This window comes from Cotesia typhae, unplaced genomic scaffold, assembly GCF_013202065.1.
Source record: "Cotesia typhae breed Kobodo isofemale line unplaced genomic scaffold, CoteBio_Ctyphae scaffold_13, whole genome shotgun sequence".
Taxonomy (NCBI): domain Eukaryota; kingdom Metazoa; phylum Arthropoda; class Insecta; order Hymenoptera; family Braconidae; genus Cotesia; species Cotesia typhae.
In genome coordinates this window covers 4,779,386-4,800,855 of record NW_027423774.1, presented here as the reverse complement: position 1 = coordinate 4,800,855, position 21,470 = coordinate 4,779,386, and the positions used below count along the sequence as shown (strand labels likewise).

At 28.4% G+C, this 21,470-nt stretch overlaps 3 protein-coding genes across 4 annotated transcripts; 1 reads left to right on the top strand and 2 right to left on the bottom strand.

Annotated features, from left to right (window-relative positions):
* The first annotated feature begins 13,468 nt into the window (after positions 1-13,468).
* LOC141534894 (uncharacterized) lies at positions 13,469-14,556 on the top strand. Its single transcript, XM_074254516.1, has 2 exons — positions 13,469-13,719; positions 13,900-14,556. Exons 1-2 carry the CDS (start codon positions 13,533-13,535, stop codon positions 14,004-14,006), a joined length of 294 nt encoding a protein of 97 aa, XP_074110617.1. The 5' UTR covers positions 13,469-13,532; the 3' UTR covers positions 14,007-14,556.
* LOC141534895 (U-Asilidin(12)-Dg3b-like) lies at positions 14,269-16,825 on the bottom strand. 2 transcript variants are annotated; one of them, XM_074254517.1, is made up of 2 exons: positions 15,878-16,825; positions 14,269-15,665 (listed from the first exon to the last, which is right to left on the bottom strand). In XM_074254517.1, exons 1-2 carry the CDS (start codon positions 15,945-15,947, stop codon positions 15,499-15,501), a joined length of 237 nt encoding a protein of 78 aa, XP_074110618.1. In that variant the 5' UTR covers positions 15,948-16,825; the 3' UTR covers positions 14,269-15,498. The 2 variants fall into 2 exon arrangements, with proteins under 2 accessions (XP_074110618.1, XP_074110619.1); XM_074254518.1 differs by having other exon boundaries at positions 14,269-15,662.
* Positions 16,826-19,458: 2,633 nt separating this feature from the next.
* LOC141534867 (sapecin-C-like) lies at positions 19,459-20,271 on the bottom strand. Its single transcript, XM_074254474.1, has 2 exons — positions 20,090-20,271; positions 19,459-19,821 (listed from the first exon to the last, which is right to left on the bottom strand). Exons 1-2 carry the CDS (start codon positions 20,157-20,159, stop codon positions 19,655-19,657), a joined length of 237 nt encoding a protein of 78 aa, XP_074110575.1. The 5' UTR covers positions 20,160-20,271; the 3' UTR covers positions 19,459-19,654.
* Positions 20,272-21,470: the final 1,199 nt, after the last annotated feature.

Sequence of the window (21,470 nt, the reverse complement as noted above, 5' to 3'; positions counted from 1 at the left end):
GAATGATGAGATTGTGCTCTGTCCGACGATTACCGTGAATTTAATGGCAGTTTCTAAAAAAATTTCTTTCAGCGTACTTTTAATGAAAAAATTCTTCCACAATACATTATTGCTATTAATTTTTTAAAATAAATCCATCAATTCTATCAATTTAAGTATCAAGACGAATTTTTTACGGAAAAATCGACAAAAATTACCATTTTTTTCAGAGCTAGCAACACTTGAAGGTTGAAGGAAATTTGATGTACGCAATAATCAGAATTAGAGATCAAAGATACAACAGTTGTAAAATTTAAATAAATTTAACATCAACTTCAATGTATTTTTTAAGATTGACAGGAACTTCCTTTAATTTAAATTTTGGTAGTAGTTCGAAACTTACTTAATCTGTTATGGAGTAACATGCTCCCTCTCTGAGATAGTTTAACTGTGTCTCAATTTTTCCATAAGTTCCAAACGAGAGAAAAAAAATAACCGGTTCTATTTTATAAGAAAAAAAAGGACTGTAGTTGCAAATTCAAATTAAAAACTTCGGCTACTTGGCTGATGAAGTAAAATTAATAATTAATATCAAAGGAATTTGAATCAAAATTTTTTTATTGGATAATTACGAAATCTAGAAAGTTTTTCAAAAAATTTGAATTTTTATTCAATAAATTTTATGCAAAATTATTCCATATGTAAATTAAAAATAATACAATTAAAGAAGTGGTTTTTAACAGCAACGGCAAGCGCCATTTTCGCGGTATCCTCCGACGTATTTCTTGTAAATAACGCATTCGTGTAAACAGTTGTTCGCATCTTCAGGAGCGGGATCTCTTCGGTCGCCAACTAGGAGTCTTGCGCATTTAGCTTGATGTGAATCACCCTGCTGTTGGTATGTTCCTTCTTGATAGGAACCATCGTCATCTGTAATAAAAATTATAAAATTTTGATGTTAACAAATAAACTTTCTTTTCGATTAACTTTCGATGTTTGTTTAAATCTTCCGTGAGAAGAAATTATCTTGTGAGTTGAATGCCCTCACACGTCGCGAGAGGTCAATTACAAATAATAGAAACGCATGCGCTAATAGACTCTACAAGGAATTTTGTTTACGATGGAATATTCCATATGGAGAAAATTTTTATATAAAATTAAACGAAAAATAATTGAGGCATGATTTTCAAACTAGCTTTGAAGATTTAAAATACAAACGGAATAAAAAAATAATCAAGTCGATTTATCGTATTTTTTGAGAGTTATAGTGTTAACACCGCCATGTTTAAGCATAAAATTATGACACTGAAGTTTGCAGACGTCTAAAAATTTTTAATTTTTTTTTATTAATTAAATTACAACTAAAAAGATATTTCTAAAAAATTGCACTTATAATTTTTCAAATTTTTTTTTTAATTATTTAAGTGAAATTAAAAAAAAAAAAAATTTCTAAAAATTTTGAAATGTCGGCTAACTTTATTTTCATAGAAAATTTAACTTTTTTTTTTTATTAAATTTTATTTTTTCGGTATAAATTTTTTTCAATATTTAATCGAATCTAATTTTTTAGAAAAAAAAATTTTAAGCTGAAAACAAGCTTCCATTTTCAGACGAACGTAATCCAGACTCTCCGCGTTAATGGCGTCCAATTTATTATTTATTTATCAAATTTTAGTAAATCTATTTTTTTTTTGGAAATTATGTCTATACCTTTACCTCGGGCAGACAATACTGCAACAGCGAAAGTGACCAAAAGTAGAAAAACTAGTAACTTAGCCATCGTAAAAAAATGCTCAAGTTCCACGAAGGTAAAATCTCGAAAGGTTTCTTGCAAGGTGTGATTGCAAACTGACTCAAAAGTTTCTCATCTCGTCCTTATATATTAAACTCGTTCCCGTTATGTGGTATTATAAATGGAGACAGTGTAACTAAGAAAGTAAAATGAGAAAAAAAATCAAATGCCAAGAAAAAAAATATTTCTCAGTGGTTAACAACCGGAATTCTTTTTGTAATTGACGTGATGAGTATTCATAATAAATGAAAAAAAATAAAAATAATAAAAAAAAAAAATCGATGTTATGTACAGCTATTTCTCGTAATTCGAATTGGAAGTTATGGAAATTATCCATTATTTATGATCGTATGCTGATGAAAGACTCAGGGGGGACTATGAAAATTTTCCATTACTTATTTTGAAGCCTTTTAATGCGCAATAAGCAAAATTTTGTTGTTGAATAATTTTTTAAAAAAGTTTGTAATTTTTATTGGAATCGTTGGAAGGATCTGACTACTCGTGGCAATGACAGATTCTTTTTTCGTGCTCTTATACACTGAAAAAAAAAAAAATTTCTTTTTAATAAGAAGTAATTTATTGAAAATTTTAAACAAGTTTAATTCTCAGCTGTAGAAATAAAAATTTTTCTGTTTAAAAAAAGTTTTATAAATTTGGACACAAATTTAGGATGGTAATTAAAATTGTCTATTTAAAATTATTTTTTTCAAATCAAAAATTTTTTTTTTTTTTTAACAAGAAAGTAAATGTGAGAAAAATTATATTTTCTTTAGCTAGGAAATAGAAATTGTTTAAAAATTTCTAGAAATTATTGTTTTGAGACAACAATGCTCACTTTTTTCAAAAGATATTTTTTCTGTCAGTGTAGTAGCTTGCAGGAGCTCAAAATTTCATTTAAAACGATTTAATTTTGATGATTTTGATGATTTCAAGAAAATCAAGAATGAAATTATGATTTTACAATAATTAAAAAAATTAATGAGGCTTGCAAGGTTCAGTTAAATCTTATAATTTTTTTTCAAAATGATAGATCGCTCTAGCAAAATATTGGAACTCTTTTAGTTACTATTAAAAATTTCTTCTGCTAAATAAATCTAATTTTGAGACCAGAAAATCATCGAAAAAAAAATTGTAACCCCTTAGCTTTTGAGAATCTAAAATATCTTCGTGTATGATAAGTGGAGAGAGCGCAAATCACAACACCCCGCGAAGTTGTGTGAGTAAAGCACGAAGTAGTATCATGATTCATGATATTGTGTTATACTACCGCGAGTACTTTTCCACTGATCTTAGCCTCACTCTACAGACATTTACAGGGCCGTAGGTGAAAATGTATCCATATCGAATTTCTGTGAATTTTTTTATACTTTTTGTATGTCCTTACTACACGTGCTGTCATGGTATGGTGAAGAGTGGGGTTTTAAGACTAAGCGCTGAAGGGTTAAGCTTAGATAACCCGTGAAAAAATTTTCTAATCCGGTTATGTTATGTATAATTGACATTATTAAATCTACAGTGAAAAAAACAAAATTAAAAAAAAAATTTTTTGAAAATTTTATTTTTTTATTTTTATTTTATTAACAACCAAACCCAACAGCCGTTTAACCATTAACAGGGTTAATAATCTTTGCAAAGTAATTGTTCTTAAAATTATTTTTGTGATACCAAAAAAATAATTAAATTCATATTCGCATTGCAACAATTCCTTTATAATAACTCGAGTAGGTAAACATTAAAATAAAATAACAAATTTGTGAGAGAAAAAAAAATTTGAGTAATTCTAGATATAATTTATCGCCATTTTGCAATCAAGTTAACTAGCGTTATGTAAAAGCTTGAGTTATATAAAAAAAAACCCTTTTTTCGAAATCTCTTAAACTAAAATGATCGGTACAGAAGTGCAAGAATTATTTAAAAAATACTCTTTTGGAAAATTTTATTTTTGATCCAAATGCGGATGAAATTAAGACTCATCAACAATTCTGTGAATTTATTTTTAATAATTTTAGAAAAATTGAATAATTATTTAAATATTTAAGTTCTACCTATATAATAAAATAAAAAATGATTCCGTCACTTTGGAAAAGAAGCATAATACTTAAACTTGATTATTTTTTATTGCCCGCGACTTTTGATTCATAAAAAATAGTAAAAACACCTTAGTCCATCGGCTGAAGAGGGAAGCCCGTGTACATTTTATGTCCATGGAAAATTCCAACGAATTCTTACGTATTTTGGGTCAGGGATTACGAATATCGTATTTAATTTTATGGAAAATGGTGCAAACAATTGTTATTAACAATTTAATTGTTTAAACCGGTATAACTCAGGAACGGCTAATTTGACGGGGAAGTTTATTTGAAAAAAAGTGTTTAAAATTAAAAAACCAATAAAAAATGTTCTAATCGATTTTTTGATAAAGTTAATATTTTCGAAGATATCGCAAAAAACGATGAATAGCGGTAGGACCTCTCTGTCGCGCGCACGCAACCCGTGGACTCAATCAGCTAACGACGAGTAAAAATAAAATACAAAGACGAAAAAAATTAGAAGCTCGGTGTAGACAAGAGATTAAGAAAAGAAACTTATGAGAGTCATAAAGGAGACTCTACAGAAGATATCTAGACCCATTATCAATCGATCCACCCCATAGACACAGAAAAACAGCCCCATAAGTGGCTATTTTTAGCTAATTTTAACGGAATTTAAGCTTTAAAAATTCATTCCTTAGTGTCCACGGGAGATTAAGAGAAAAAACTGATGGGAATCATAAAGTACACCCTAGAGAAGATTTTCAGGCCTATTATCGATCGATAAACCCCATAGAAACCGAGTAACAGCCCTATAAAAGGGGTTTTTAATTAAATTAACTGAATTTCGACTTTAGAAAATTCAATCCTCGGTGTCCACCTGAGATTAAGGAAGGAAAATCATGGGAATCTTCTAGGACACTATACAGAAGATTCCCAGACCCATAATCGATAGATTAACCCCGTAGACACCGAGTAACAGCCTCATAAAAGTCGTTTTTAAGTAAATTGACAAAAAATTGACTGTTAAAAATTTATTTCTCGGTGTCTACGAGAGATTAAGGAAGAATCCTCATGGGAATAATAGAGTACACCCTAGAAAAGATTTTTAAACCCATAATCGATCGATTTACCCCATGGACACGGAGGAACATCCCCATCAGTGGCTATTTTTAGCTAATTTCAGCGAAATTTCAGCTTTAAAAATTTATTTCTCAGTGTCCATGGGAGATTAAGAGAAAAAAAAACTTATGGGAATCATAGAGTACACCCTACAAGAGATGTCCACATCCATAATAGATCGATCAATCCATGAACACTCAGTAACAGCCCCATAAAAAAACTTTTTTTAAAAAAATTGACAAAAAAATGATAGTTTTTGTTGGTTTTTTACTTTTAAAATTTTTATTTTTAAACAAACTTATCCGTGATAAATCAGCCGTTCTTGAATTATATCGGTTTAAATAATTTAATTGTTATTAACAATTGTACCTACTATCAACGAGCAAAATAACCTAGTTTTCCGTAATCCCCGGCAAATATTGCGATCATATCAGTTATCTGAACCCGGGGTCCTAAAAATGCATACGGGCTTTCCCCTTCAGCCTTAACAATTCTTTCAGTGAGAGTGCACCAAACAGGGTCTATACATTAAGTAGATCCTTTTTTTTTATATATATATCTAAAAAAGTTTTCCAAAATATTCGCAATAACTTGCTCTTTTCCTTCTTTTTAACATTTAATTTTTTCAAACTATATATATTACTATATTTTTACATTTAATTTTTTTAATTATTGTTTTATATATGCGTTTTGGAATGATTCATTATATTTCTAACAAATGTTATTATTATTTGAACTACTCTTTCTTTCAAACTTTTGTTGAAGACAAAAGAATTGAGATGAAAAAATAAAAAATGCGAAACTTTCATCGCCCTAATTACTTAAGTCAAATAACTTTATTTTATCAATAGACGTACAACAGTTGGATCTGGGAGATATTCTTAAAGCAGCTGAAACCTATCTAGTACGGGTTTTATATAAAAAAGAAACATGTGAAACTTTCAACGACTTAAGGGTTTCGTTATTTAAATCAGGCAAAATTACGGTAATAACAGAATTACCTCCATGTAGTGAAGAGATAACATACCATATTCGAAGAGCTTATTATATCACCTACAGTAAGATGTGGATGTTCAGTTCGGAAAAAATAACCTCGATCCTGTAGACTTTGGCTACGAACAAAAAGATCAAAAACTAGTACCAAAGCGAAGCGTATCACTTTATCCACCCATTGACGAATTACCCCCGCCATGTCATTGCAAAAATTGTTCAAGAAAATGTAATTGTATAATTAACGGAATGTTATGTTGCTCTTTTTGCAGGTGTGTAAATGAAAAGAGCTGTCAAAATTACATATTTTGCTCAACAGAATAAAAGCTAGTTTAGTAAAAAAACCTTAATTATTTGTGCAGTTACATTCTCTTCTTTGTATTATTTTTTTTACAGTTACAGAGTCGGTCAGTTGTAAACTAACTGAACTAAGAAGAATATTGGAATACCGAAATTCTGACTTATAAGCTAGAAACCGCTACTTTTGGAGCTGTTTCTCCATAGATATGGGAAGAATCCATCAATTATGGGTCTCGAAATCATCTGTGGAGTCTACTCTATGATTTCCATGAGTTTTCTTCCTTTATCTCCCGTGGACACCGTGGAATAAATTTTGAACAGTCGATTTTCGTTCAATTAACTCAAAAAACGACTTTTATGGGGCTGTTACTCGGTGTCTATGGGATTAATCGACCGATTGTGGGTCTGAAAATTTTCTGTAGGGTGTATTTTATGATTCCCATAAGTTTTTTTCTCTTAATCTCCCGTGGACATTAAGGAATGAATTTTTGAAGCAGAAATTTCGCTGATTTTAGCTAAAAATAGCCACTTATGGGGCTGTTACTCGGTGTCCATGGGGTTAATCTTTTAATTATGGGTCTGGGAATCTTCTGTATAGTGTCCTAGAAGATTCCCATGATTTTCCTTCCTTAATCTCAGGTGAACACCGAGGATTGAATTTTCTAAAGTCGAAATTCAGTTAATTTAATTAAAAAACCCCCTTTTATAGGGCTGTTACTCGGTGTCTACGGGGTTAATCTATCGATTATGGGTCTGGGAATCTTCTGTATAGTGTCCTAGAAGATTCCCATGATTTTCCTTCCTTAATCTCAGGTGGACACCGAGGATTGAATTTTCTAAAGTCGAAATTCAGTTAATTTAATTAAAAAACCCCCTTTTATAGGGCTGTTACTCGGTTTCTATGGGGTTTATCGATCGATAATAGGCCTGAAAATCTTCTCTAGGGTGTACTTTATGATTCCCATCAGTTTTTTTCTCTTAATCTCCCGTGGACACTAAGGAATGAATTTTTAAAGCTTAAATTCCGTTAAAATTAGCTAAAAATAGCCACTTATGGGGCTGTTTTTCTGTGTCTATGGGGTGGATCGATTGATAATGGGTCTAGATATCTTCTGTAGAGTCTCCTTTATGACTCTCATAAGTTTCTTTTCTTAATCTCTTGTCTACACCGAGCTTCTAATTTTTTTCGTCTTTGTATTTTATTTTTACTCGTCGTTAGCTGATTGAGTCCACGGGTTGCGTGCGCGCGACAGAGAGGTCCTACCGCTATTCATCGTTTTTGCGATATCTTCGAAAATATTAACTTTATCAAAAAATCGATTAGAACATTTTTTATTGGTTTTTTAATTTTAAACACTTTTTTTCAAATAAACTTCCCCGTCAAATTAGCCGTTCCTGAGTTATACCGGTTTAAACAATTAAATTGTTAATAACAATTGTTTGCACCATTTTCCATAAAATTAAATACGATATTCGTAATCCCTGACCCAAAATACGTAAGAATTCGTTGGAATTTTCCATGGACATAAAATGTACACGGGCTTCCCTCTTCAGCCGATGGACTACCTTGGCCAGTAAAAAGTAAAGCCTCAGACCACATGTTTGTTCACTTTTTTTATTTTACTGGCCTAGGTATCTAATCCACAGATTCGGTAGAATCTGGCGCCAAGTTCCGTTCAAAAATTCCGTTGTAAACGGAGCACCAGACTACCGACTGTGTTTACTGTTAGCATCACGTTTTTTAGAGGTTGCAAATTTATTTTTAATTCTACGGTCCTTTTTTTCCTTAAATTAGTATTATAACGGTAGTTCATACCTTATTTTCCTGATATTAATTGATTATATGCAATTATAACAATTAATCTGCTTAATATTATTAAATTTAATCAGCACAAACTATAGCAACGCAAAAATTTCGATCCTGACTTTTTTTCAATGGGCAAAGTGATCTGCCACAGACTAAATAATTCGAGAATGCATAGTAATCCTTTGATAGATGGGAAACTACAGTTAAAAAAAGATATTTCGCAGCTTGGATCTACACTCGCCAGGGTGCACTGGTTCTTTCTACATATACTGTAGCTTCAAGTAAACTCCAATCTTGAAGGGACTCACACACATATGTTCTAATGAACTACGGTGATTCGCTTACAATTACCTTCTTATTTAATTGCTTGGATTTACTTTAAACTTTTAGCGAGAAAGTATTAATAAATTCAAATTGAATGTGCCTAAAGGTACGGCAAATGAACGATACGGCTCCGGATGTGTACGGAGCAATATAAATTCCCGGGAAATTCAAATTTTACTCGAAAAACTTCGCATGTATACGGAGCCGTATAATAATAATAATAATAATAATAATAATAATAATAATAATAATAGTAACGATAATACTGAAAATAATAATAATGGTAATACTAAATTAATGACAAAAATAATAGGAATAAAAATATTTATCTCTATTCTTATCATGATTGTTATTAAATCATTAATCATTGAATTATTAAATTCAAAGTTACTTAATTTTCTTTTAAAATTTATCTGAAATGGAAAGCTTCTAATTGATAATTTAGTTCATCAATATAAACTATTCTTCATTTCATACTTATATTTTTTCGTGAAATAAGTTTATATTTTATTTTGAATGATAAGTATTCTTCTTATCACAGAAATAAAAAATGAAAAATAAAAAATTATCTTTTTATTACAAAAATATAAAAATTAAAAAATTAAATTCATCTTTTCATTTTTCAATAGCAAAAGTGCTAGGGAGAAATTTTTTTATGAAAAAATGATTTATTTTTATAAATCAGAATTATTTCGATTCAGACAACGTTGAATATAACTGTTTAAATTAAATTTTTTTATTCAAAAATCTCTGCATAGAAACACTTCTTAACTAAAAATTTAATTTCCAATGTTTCATATTTTTAGACTACACTTAAAAATCAGTGTGATATTTTTAGTCGCTTTCAGATGTCACTACCTACGTTGTCATCCACAGATTCGGTAGAATCTGGCGCCAAGTTCCGTTCAAAAATTCCGTTGTAAACGGAGCGCCAGACTACCGACTGTGTTAACTGTAAGCAGAATGGTATTTCGAGGTTGCAAAATTTTATTTAATTATATGGTACTCCTTTTTCCAAAATGATATATCATAAAAGTAAGTCATACTGTATTTTACTGATATTAATTAATTATAATCAATTATAACATTTAATTCACTTAAAATTATTAAATTTTATCAGCACAAACTATAGTAAGCCCAGAAATTTCGATCCTGACTTTTTTTTCATGGAGAAAAGGAGAAAAGTCACCGCCACAGACTAGATAAAATAAAAATGTGTAGTAATCTTACTATAGATACGCAACTACACTGAAAAAAGTTAATTCACAGCTTGCATCTACAACCACCAGAGTGCACTGGAATTATTTCTACATAAACTGTAGATTCAACGGGATAGCTCATTTAGGTCATCAAGCCTGTATTTTTGATTGTTCATGTATATTTAACATTTGTTCCTACTTCATATTTTTTATTTGTTGTTTAATTAACATTATTAATTAGCTGTATGTATGCATTCTAAATATTTGCACTGCGCATGCGTCAACTTTACGTATATAGACTTTTAGCGCGGTCTTTTGAAAATTATAGTGACAAGCACATCTCATGTGTAAAAAATTAAAAAATTTACGGGTGTAATTTTTTAGGAATTACTATTTAATTAATTCAAATAATTAAAAAAAAATTGTTAGACATCAGCCAATATCAATGTCATTAAGTAAATAAATAAGTAACTAATAAATATTCATTTCATTCTAGATTTTTAAAAATATCGAGAGAATTGTTAATCAATGCATGTACATTTTTTTTTATTTTCATGAATACTACGAACTATTAAAAAAAAAAAAAAAAAAAAAAAAAAAAAATCCATAACAATTAACAAAAATTTCAATACTTTATTAAAATAAAACTTATAATAAAATTATTAAAAACTACACGTTGCCCTTTTGTCCTGTGACCTCTATAATTGAAATTACAAGAAAAATACACTTACTCTAATCACTGTGCTGGTCAATATAATTTTCAAAAGTCCGCGCTGAAAGTCTAAACATAAAGTTGACGCATGCGCAGTGCAAATATTTAGAATACTAATATTCAGCTTATTAAAAATGTTAATTAAACAAGAAATAAATAATTTGAAGTTGGAACAAAGGTTTTTTGTACATGAACAATCATAATCAAAGGTTATTCCCATTAGATAGTGTACCATTCTATGATTTTGTGGTCATTGACGATAGGTTGCATTGTTATCCAATCAAGTGGATTTCAAATAATTGTAATCTTTAGGTGAAAAGTCTTACAATTATGCGCATGGTGTATTGTGTCATTTACTTACAACAATGTCATAATAACAATAACACTAATAATAAAAATTATGAGACTGAAATTAATTATATCGGTAATACCAAATTGAAGTTAAAAATATCATTATCATTATTATTACTGAATGAATTATTGTTATTATTAAATTAATGTGTATTAGAGTATTAAATCCAAATCAACAACTTTTTTAATTCAAAAAAATGTTAAAATTTTTAGTGTATATAAATAAAAATGTAAAATCCCTATTAATAAGATAGTTAATCGCTTTTAACCGCGGAGTTTACGCGGATCAGTCACGTTAAGTTTTTTAATGCTACTAGCTACTATGAGAGAAACAGAATTTCAATTTTTTTATTCGGATTTGATTATCAAAATTAATGAATAAACAACCTATCATATTAGAATAGCTTTGCCTGCATTAATTTATTCATTTATGAATTTTCAATTTTGCGCGGGAAAAATTTAATTTTGAAATTAAGAATGTTAAAATACTTTATAAATACAAAATTTCTAGAACAAACTATCAAACAACTTCATATGTGGATGGTTTTCAAACCTATTCTTTCTATTGAATTTAATTTATTAACTAGACTAAATGCACAACAGGCTAAAGATTGTTTGAGTTTTACTTTCTTCCTTCAGGCCAGCAGTTCAAGATTTAGGCAATTCTCATTGGATAGTGTACACATTCTACGACTTTGTAGTCGTTGCCTGTAGGTGGCATTGTTATTCAATCGAGCGGATTTCAAATAATTGTAATTTTTAGGCCATAGGTATTACAATTATGCGTATGATACATTCTCCCCTTTATTAACAATAATGTCATTGTAACAATAACAATAATAATCATTATAAAAATGAAATTTATTATATCGGTAATGATAAATTGATGTTAAAAGTATCATTATCATTGTTTATCAATACCAAAATAATTATTGTTATTGTTAAATTAATGTGTAGTAGAGCATTAAATCTAGATTAACAACTTTTTAATTCAAAAAAATGTTAAACTTTAACTATATATACATAAAAATTTAAAATCCCCATTGATAAGCTAGTTAATTAATTGAAACCGAAGAGTTTACACGGGTCAGTCACGTTAAGTTTTTTAATGCTACTAGCTACTATGAGAGAAACAGAATTTTAATTTTTTTGTTAGGATTTGATTTTCAAAATTAACGAACAAATAACCTTTTATATGATAATAGCTTTACCTGCATTAATTAATTTATTTACATATTTCTAATTTTGCGCGGGAAAAGTTCAATTTTAAAATTAAGAGGCGAGCAAAAATTACACTTAACAAAAAGATATGAAATCCGAACAAAAACAGTTTCACTGTAAAAAATTGCGCCAAGTCCACGTTCATAAAACTCATCTCAATAACATCTGCACTTTGCAAAAAAATAAGACTCGTTACAATAATTTTCATTCTATACAAAAAAAGTTAAATACAAAAAAATACCAAGAAACCGTCATAATGTTGAAAAAAATTTGTTGAAAATTTAAAAATTAAGAAAAAAATTTTTTATCGTACTTGGCGCGCGTCATTGAGTACCCCAAATTTTTTCGAACGAATTTCAACCCGAGAAAAAACGATTTCGCTTGAATTTATGTAATGTAAATATGTATAATTATATAACATATATATATATATATATATATATATATATATATATATATATATATATATATATATATATATATATATATATATATATATATATATATATATATATATATATATATATTATATCTTATCAGCTCTAATTATATAATATATGATTTCATACATTGTTATGTTTATAGATTCACATCAGTGAAGTATACTCAACGAATTAAAAACACTGCTTACTGGATTAATATCAGTTTCAGTGAAAAAATCCGTTTCGAAAATTTTTTCAGATTTTTAGTGAATATATCTGTCAATATGGTAGTCTGGTGAAGATATCTGAAATAACACAAAATTTTTTAATTCAATTTTTTCAGTTCCGTCATTAAGCTTTCATGAAGAAACTTGATCATGTTTCGTTTAATTGTAATTAACACATTTTGATTGGCAATCACACCGCATTTTCTCAATTTAGTCGGCCATACGTTTTATTTTTTAATCAACTCAATTTTCGCAGTGATTCCACGACAGAGTCAATGTATGCAGGCGTATTCACTTGTAAGCAAATTGCATAACCGAACAGGAGAGGGCGTTTTATTGAAATCATAAACGATGGGCGGAGAATTTAAAAATTTCAAATAAAATACGTATGCCATGTTGATTTTACCTAACTTTTGTTAAACGTATCATAAAATAATATTTCATTAATTACATTTATGCATTTTATAGGTTGACTTACTTATAAATGTTAAAACATTAAAAGGATGTTCATGTATCTTGAAAAAATTTGGGGTACTCAATGACGCGCGCCAAGTACGATAAAAAAATTTTTTCTTAATTTTTAAATTTTCAACAAATTTTTTTCAATTTTTTCAACATTATGACGGTTTCTTGGTATTTTTTTGTATTTAACTTTTTTTTGTATAGAATGAAAATTATTGTAACGAGTCTTATTTTTTTTGCAAAGTGCAGATGTTATTGAGATGAGTTTTATGAATGTGAACTTGGCGCAATTTTTTACAGTAAAACTGTTTTTGTTCGGATATACTATTATAAAATACAGTACATAAAATAATAGCAACATTCTAAATGATAGAAGTAATACCGGTAATCATATTCAATGTCTTGCACGTTTAGATAATTTTTATTTTTTTTTGACTAATCCCAAACTTACACGGTTAGAAATATTTCCACTACTCTATATTTGCTTACATAGCGATTCTTGCTATATAAGCGATCGTTTTCTAAAATGCTCAAAAAAAAAAAAAAAAAAAAAAATTACCAGCAAGTAACTGTTAATAATTATTTCGTCTTAAAATGAAGATCTTTGTCGTGCTTTTGATGACTACTCTTGTGTGTTTCATACAAGCGAGTCAATTCGATGAATCTTGCAGTGAACATAAAGATTGTCAGAGAAAGGACTTGGGATGTTTTGAAGATAAGTGCCAATGGATCCAAAATTACCTGAACAAAGAAGAAGTCCGCGATTCCTACTACGCCACAAGTGAGTGACATACACAAAAAAAAAAAAAAAAAAAAGTTCAAGTCCTATCGCAATACGTTCAAGAGTATAAGCTATACACTTAAACGTATTGCAATGGGACTTAAACTTTTTTTTTCAGTTAAATATTTTTTGTAATATTTCAAGCGCTTACATTAATTACAAAATTTTTGCATTTATCAGAATTGGGTGATCCTTGTATCACAATCAAACAATGTAGCCATGTACCTACGGATGCTGACAAATATGCAACCTGCTACAGTTTGGAATGCATTGCAGTCCAAAAATAATGAAAATTCGTTATTTTAAAATATAACTATGAAATAAATATTCTAAATTCTAAATCACTTCCCAATTGCAAAAATTTAAAATTCTTCTTCCAAAAAATTCAAAAAAATTTTTTTTTAATCTATAGAAATATAAAAAGTATTTTTTTAAAAGCAAATGATTTTTTTTTAAGGGATAGAAAAAATTATAAATTACTTTCCAATTTCGAAAAATTTTAAATTCTCCTTCAAAAAATTCAAAAATTTTATTCAAGAAAAATCTAAAAGCTTTCTATAGTCTTCTTTTCCATGCAAAGTAATTTTTTCCAAACCTGCTCTTCAAATAATCTCAATCGACTCGATCTTTCGTAGTTTTAAATACTTGTTTTACCACTTATCTATTCGATCATTCGATAACTATCTTTAGTCCAGCAAGCGACAAACTTTAACTTTAATTATAATAATTACAAAAACAAATAATGATTTAAGTTGAATTTAAATATATACAGATATGATAACTTTTGATATGGTGTGGTAAAAAATATACAACTTAATAAAGCTTGCTGTATTATTATTATTTGAGTTTTTATTTGTATACCATTTCTGGCTTTTACAAGGCTGATTGTCTCAGCGTCTCCACATATAGTCTCTCTCTATTATCAACGTATGCTCTCCGCTTTTATATTATCAACTCAATCTTTCAACTCTTATTATCAATATATTCTCCACTTTTTTATTATCAACATATTCCAATATATTCTCCACTTTTTATTATCAACATATCTTTCATTATTCTTCATGCGGCTGTGGACCGACTTGTGCTTTCTGTACTGGATTTACCCTATTCCTCACCCCTTTCGATCGGTTGTTGGAATAGTGACGATGGGGAAACCACAGAGAAAACCCATGCCAGTACACAGTTCGGCTACCGGAGCGACCCCCGACGGTTGGTGTTGGAACTATTCTAACAACCGTCGGGGCTCGATCCCTCGCCTCACGGCATGATGTGCGACCGAACTAACGGGATAATGACTTAGTCCGCTCGGCCATCATGCCGCTTAATAAAGTTTTTTTTTTTTTTTTTTTTTTTTTCATCACATATTTACTTACTTAAATAATACTCACTGTATAACAGGAATTTTCAAGTTTATAATATTTTTAATACAACTGTTTTTTAGAGAGACGCTTCATTTGAAGACTACTAAAATATTTAAATAAAAAATTAGTGAGTAAGTTTTATAAGGTATTTGTTACTTAATTATGTAAAAAGATTAATAATCAAAATAAATAACCTTTTTCAAACCAAAAAAAAAAAAAAACCGCTTAATAAAGCTTGCTGTATTTTTATTGTGATAACATACAGGATAATTTCTTCAAGCAAATTTTATCTTTCACTTAAATTCTAATCTATAAAATTTATTATTTAAAGAAGGTCATTGTTAGAATATCCAATTGATATTATTCGCCAATTTTCATCACTGGGGTTTTGTGTCGGCATCATTCTGAAGATCCAAAACTAACTACGGCAGTGGCAATCTCCCTGTTCACACCAGCCACCATCGAATCCCTTGACTGTGCAGTGGGCCGTACAAGCAGCGTCACCCGCTTCCACTGCTGAGAGATCACAGGTATCCCGCGGCAAACGAAGATGCTTTTCTTCTAGCTTCTGCTGAATCTGTTCTTCTGAAAAAAAGAACCTTAAGTTTCTCTAGATCGTAATATTTTAAATAATTAAATTGATGACAAGTAATATAAGCAAAAATCGGCTGCCCAATTTCAAAACACAGTGACAATTTAAAAAAATTTTTTTTATTAAAAAAAAGTTTGCGTGAAAAGAAAGGCATGAAAAACCAAATTAATTATTGGATAATTTTGTAATAAAATATTGTGCGTACCTTCAGCAAGTGCAGAAAATACAGCGACTGCAATTGCGATCAAAAGTAAGAAAACCAACAATTTAGCCATCGTAAAACTTTGAAAATAATATTTTCAGGTCAGTAAAGTTTCTTATGAAGCTCGATAGTTAACTGATTCGTAAGTTCTAGTTTGCCTTTATATATGAAATAGATTTTTGTTGTTTTTTTCCATTCATACATCATAAATCGATTACGGTAATAGTTAAGAGGGTTCCCTAAATATTCAACCTCGGAGCCATTTAGAAAAAAAAAAATTGTTGTTGAAATTTGTTTATTCAAATACATTCCAGCTACGGACGAGGCTAAGAAGTCTCTGAATTTTTGTTTTGAAATAAAATTCCTTATCTTTATAAGTTTTTAAGCGCCAGAAATGAACTGCGTATATATTTTTTTATTTAATTAACTATTTATATATCGATACTGCTATTTTAATACGTCGTATCCCAGAAAATTTGACACATTGAATTTTTTTGAAAAATGGAATCATGACAATATTGTGCAAGTCGTATTAAAATTTTAAAGGTCAAATAGTTTAATTACTATTTTTAAATAAATATTTTCGTTAGTCGAATCTCATTTAATTAATGTTAAAAATAAATTGTTTCTACCGTCTGCTGTAAAATTTTCTAAATGTGGGATACGACGTATTAGAATGGCAGTATTGATATCTTATAGGGATCTTGAACAAATACAAGCTCATCGATGTCATGAATGTGTTTTTTATCGAAATAAAAATAAAATTTGTTTGAGTAATCGCAGGGGGGAAAAGCGATTGCCTTCTTAATATCTGTCAATCAATTGTTTATAATTATGTTTATATTTTATATTATATAATAATTTATTTTTTTAATTTATAAAAATATAAAAAGTATTTATTTAAGAGCAATCTAGCAACCTTGCAGTCACTATGTGACTGCTGTAACTTGTGAATTATAAATAAATAAAATTTTGCTTGAATTAATAATTCAATGAATTGCTGTTAAATATTTTTTCCAACTAAAAAAAAAAAAGAAGTTCATTTATTCAACGTCCATGTGAAATTTTTTACATACTAAATGATGCAAGTACAATTTTAAAAGATCAGACTGTTATAAATCACATCCCAATTTCGAAAATTTAAAATTCTCCTTCAAAAAATTCTAAAATTTTATTTAAAAAATATCTAAAAGCTTTCTATATTCTTCTTTTTTATACAAAGTAATTACTTTAAATAATATTAATATATTTTCCAAATCTGCTTCTGAAATAATACATATTGACTTGACCTTCCGTCGTTACAAATCCGTGTCTTACTACTTACTCATTCCATCAACCGATAACCGTATTTAGTCTAGCAAGCGGCAAACTTTAACTCGCTCTTATCAACTGCAACCCAAAATAATAATAATAATTGCAATAAAAAATAATAAATTTAATTAAATTTAAACTCCGATTATAAACTATAGTATCATTATTTAATATTTAAATAACTTGTTAATTAGCGATTTATTTATCGCTCTTTTTTTTTGTATCAGTCGAGTTTTATCCTCAAGAAGCATCCATGGATGATAACAACGAACTGTACAAAGCTAAATTCACTCTTTTTTGTCAGTATTACAAGTTATAAGCTTATTTATCATCATAAATTTAAAAGTAACTCCCAAATTTTGGTGTGAGTAAAGTAAAATTGAAAATTTTAATTTAAAAAGTTGTCAAAAAGCTTAGAGGTGGAAATAGAAAGATTTGTTCTACTTTTTAGGACGATAATTTATAGTTAAATAAATTTTTAATTAATTTATTTTCTTTAAAATTTGACTTTTTATTAAATTAATGTCATGTAACAATAATTATCTAGGAAAAATTTTACTCTAGAGTGAGAAAAAATTATGGAATATTGTTATTCTTAACAGCAACGGCAACTTCCATTTTCGCGGTAACCTCCCGCGTATTTCTTGTAAATCAGGCATTCGTGTGAACAACTATACACATCGTCAGGAACGGATCATGGATCCCGATCGAAGATTTTTGCACACTTAGAAAAATGTGAATTCTGCATATGTGGCTTTGACTGGGCTGGATTATCATCTGTGATAAAAACCAAAAAGTTTTAATTTATATATTTTCATATAATTTATATATTTTATATAATTATAATTTATATATTTTTCTTTGATCAATATTCCCCCTCTTACACAATAACAAATTTTGCGTCATTGCGTCAAAAAATTTTGTGTTAAATATTTAATACTTTTATGAGTAAATTTAACATTTATTGTGTTAAATTAACACAAAAAAGTTTTAAAAATTTGACATAAAAATTTTTAACACAAAATTTTTTACTGTGTACAGAAAAAGTATAAATTTTTTAAATTCATATATATGTAAAAAATAATCAAAATTAAAAAAAATTTTAAATTGATATTTTAAAAAATCAATGAGACTTAAAATATTTTCGTCGCGTAATTATAGTTACGCATTTAGTCCGCTTGTTGTGGAATTATTTATTAAAATTCTTGATATTTATTAGCTTGTAATCAACATAAAATATAAATATAATGACATTCATTTCAGGGTTAAAATTTATCTATACAATTTCTTATGATCTGTCAATAAGTTCAAATATCATTATGTTGATTAAAGTGAATAAAACATTTAATCAATGATCTTTTGACGTCAATGCATTTTATTTTACATGAACTTTTTAGTGGCTAACTTTATTCGCTCTTTAATAAATAAATAAATAATTTAAGATAGTCTTACAGAGAAAATAAATTGTAAAATCTCTAATTTGAAACAAATCAACAATTTACATACAAAAAAGTATTGTATTTACCTGTAGTTGGTGCAGTCAATACAGCAACCGCCGTTGCAATCAAAAGAAAGAAAACCAAAAACTTGGCCACTGTCAAAAAATTAAGATTTTTTTATAATAATCTCAAATTAAACTAATAATGTTTCTTCCGAATCCCGATTGCTCACTGATTCTTAAATTCTTCTTTGTCTTTATATATAAAATCGATTTCCGTTATTTCTCAGTAATAATAAGTTATAAGTTATAAGTTTGTTGCAGAACGAGAATATCAGACATCGAAACAAGCTGCTTATCCTTGTCTTACTACTGTACATAAAAATAATTAATTTCTAGGAATAACCCCAGAATATCGTTATCAATTTACAGACTTTTAATATTTATAATGGCAAAGAATCTTGGACAGATACTTATAAAAAATTTTGAACGTTTTACTCTTTGTAATTATTTTTATCTAATTAAGTTTGTTTTTCCAATATTATATTTTTAAGTATTAGATACGTTTTTTGATTAAAGAATCAAACAACAGGTCCAATCTTTTTTTCTCTTTGCAGATTTATGAATTTTTTTTAAACAAATAAAACTTTAATAAAAAACGCTTCAATAGAAAAAATATAATTAATTAAGTAATCTATCGAATAGAATTTTTTCTAAAGTTTTTCTTCATTTAAAAAAAATTTACAAAGCTGCAATCTGGTTCTTAATTAAATACTAAAATATTTGTTGATATTGAATTACTAAAGGTGTTAGTAATAAAAAATATACAAATTAATAAATTGCTCTGCATTTTTATTGTGATCAATTGAAAAATAATTGACTGTATCGAATTTTATCTTAAATTTAAAATATAATTCTGAGTATATTTTTTTTTTTTTAAAACGGTCATAGATATATAAATTATCCATTAAATGCTATTTGCGATTTTTTATCACTGAGTAAATTCTGTGGACATCATTACAATGATCTGATTAATGACGGCAATGACAGACTCCTTTTTCACACCAGCCTCCTTTGAATTTCATGGATAGGCAATGGACCGCACAAGCAGAGTCAGCTACCCCGAGTCCTGAGAGAAGATCACAGGTAGCCCGTGGCAAACGAGAGTGCTCTTCTAGCTCTTGCTGAATTTGTTCTTCTGTGAATTTTTAGAATCAAGAAAATTTACATTCTCATTTCTTTGAATTACCCCTGATTAGAAAAATTAATTAAAAACGACCGACAATTTTAATTCTCCATCAAAGGGAATTAAAAAGTATTGCAAAAAATTCAAATTTCGTTTTTTCCAATATTTTTTAATTCGTTTTAATTTTTTTTTTAATCGGGAACATATCACTAGGCAGATCGAAAAGTATGAAAAACCAAATTAACTATTGGATAATTTTATAATAAAATATTGTGTTTACCTTCAACAGGCGCAGAAAATACAGCGACTGCAGCTGCGATCAAAAGTAAGAAAACCAGAAATTTGGCCATCGTAAAACTTTTAAAATAATATTTTCAGATCAATAAAGTTTCTTATGAAGCTCGATTGCTAACTGATTCGCAAGTTCTTACATTCGCCTTTATATATGAAACTAATTTTTTCATTTACATTAAGGAAATGTAAGTTTGCAAAAGAAATAGTGACTGGGATTCCCAAAATAATCAATCACGGATGTAGTCACAGAAAAAGAAAATATAAATGTTGTAGTTTATTTATTGAATAACATTTTAGCTACGGAAGGGGCTGAGGAATCCCCGGATCTTTGTTCTAAAAAAAATTTTCTTATCTTTAACCGTTTATACATAGCGGTAGTTATTAATAGCGACTGAATTTTTTTATTCAGCCGTTTATTATTATTGAAAAGGAATCCCAGACAGACACAAGTTCATCGATGTCATTAATATGTCTTTTATTGATACAATGTTTGTGTGAGGAAGCGCAGTGGGGAAAAGTGATGACCTTTCAATATCTGGCAATTAATTATTTATGATTTATAAGTTTATAGTTTATATTTTATCAACATATTGTATAATAATGAATTTTTTTAATTTATAAAAATATAAAAAGTAAATATGACAAAATAAATTATAAATTGAATAAAATATTCAATAAATTGCTGTTAAATATCTTTTCAAATTTAAAATTTTTACACATTAGATCGACTCGATGAAAGTATAATGAGGATAAAAGATAAAGCAAAAAGAGAAGATGAAGAGCTGATAGAGAAGTCAACATATTGCAAATTATATGAGAAAATAAAAATAGACAAAGATAAAAATTACTACTGGGAAAAGGATAAAATAAGTGGAGAAGACAAGGAAACCTGGGCGAGGGTACGGCGTGGAAATATAGGGATACTGTGTAGATCATTTAAGAGAAAGAAATAATTTAATTTAAAGTCATAATTCAACATAAAAAATAACATTTTAAATTAGATCAAAAATGAAAATTGCAATTATTAGTTTTCATGTTAGAAAAAGTGATTGAAAGTACGATTTTGAAAGATCAGACTGTTATATATCACTTGCCAATTTTAAAAATTTCAAATTCTCCTTCAAAAAATTCAAAAATTTCATTAAAAAAAAAAAAACATTTTTAAGATTTCTATAATCTTCTTTTTTATACAAAGTAATTTTTCCGTATCTGCTTCTGAAACAATCCCAATCAACTTGACCTTACGTCGTTACAAATCCGTGTTTTACTACTTACCCACTCCATCAACCGATAACTGCCTTTGGTCTAGCAAGCGGCAAACTTTAACTCGCTCTTATCAACTGCAACCCAAAATAATAATAATAATA

What these genes read in the sequence shown, in the direction of transcription:
- LOC141534894 (XM_074254516.1), top strand. Translation starts at nt 13,533, where the DNA reads ATGAAGATCTTTGTCGTGCTTTTGATGACTACTCTTGTGTGTTTCATA. An exon ending in CGATTCCTACTACGCCACAA is followed by an intron (nt 13,720 to 13,899) that starts GTGAGTGACATA and finishes TGCATTTATCAG; the next exon opens with AATTGGGTGATCCTTGTATC.
- LOC141534895 (XM_074254517.1), bottom strand. Translation starts at nt 15,947, where the DNA reads ATGGCTAAATTGTTGGTTTTCTTACTTTTGATCGCAATTGCAGTCGCT. An exon ending in ATTTTCTGCACTTGCTGAAG is followed by an intron (nt 15,666 to 15,877) that starts GTACGCACAATA and finishes TCTTTTTTTCAG; the next exon opens with AAGAACAGATTCAGCAGAAG.
- LOC141534867 (XM_074254474.1), bottom strand. Translation starts at nt 20,159, where the DNA reads ATGGCCAAATTTCTGGTTTTCTTACTTTTGATCGCAGCTGCAGTCGCT. An exon ending in ATTTTCTGCGCCTGTTGAAG is followed by an intron (nt 19,822 to 20,089) that starts GTAAACACAATA and finishes AAAAATTCACAG; the next exon opens with AAGAACAAATTCAGCAAGAG.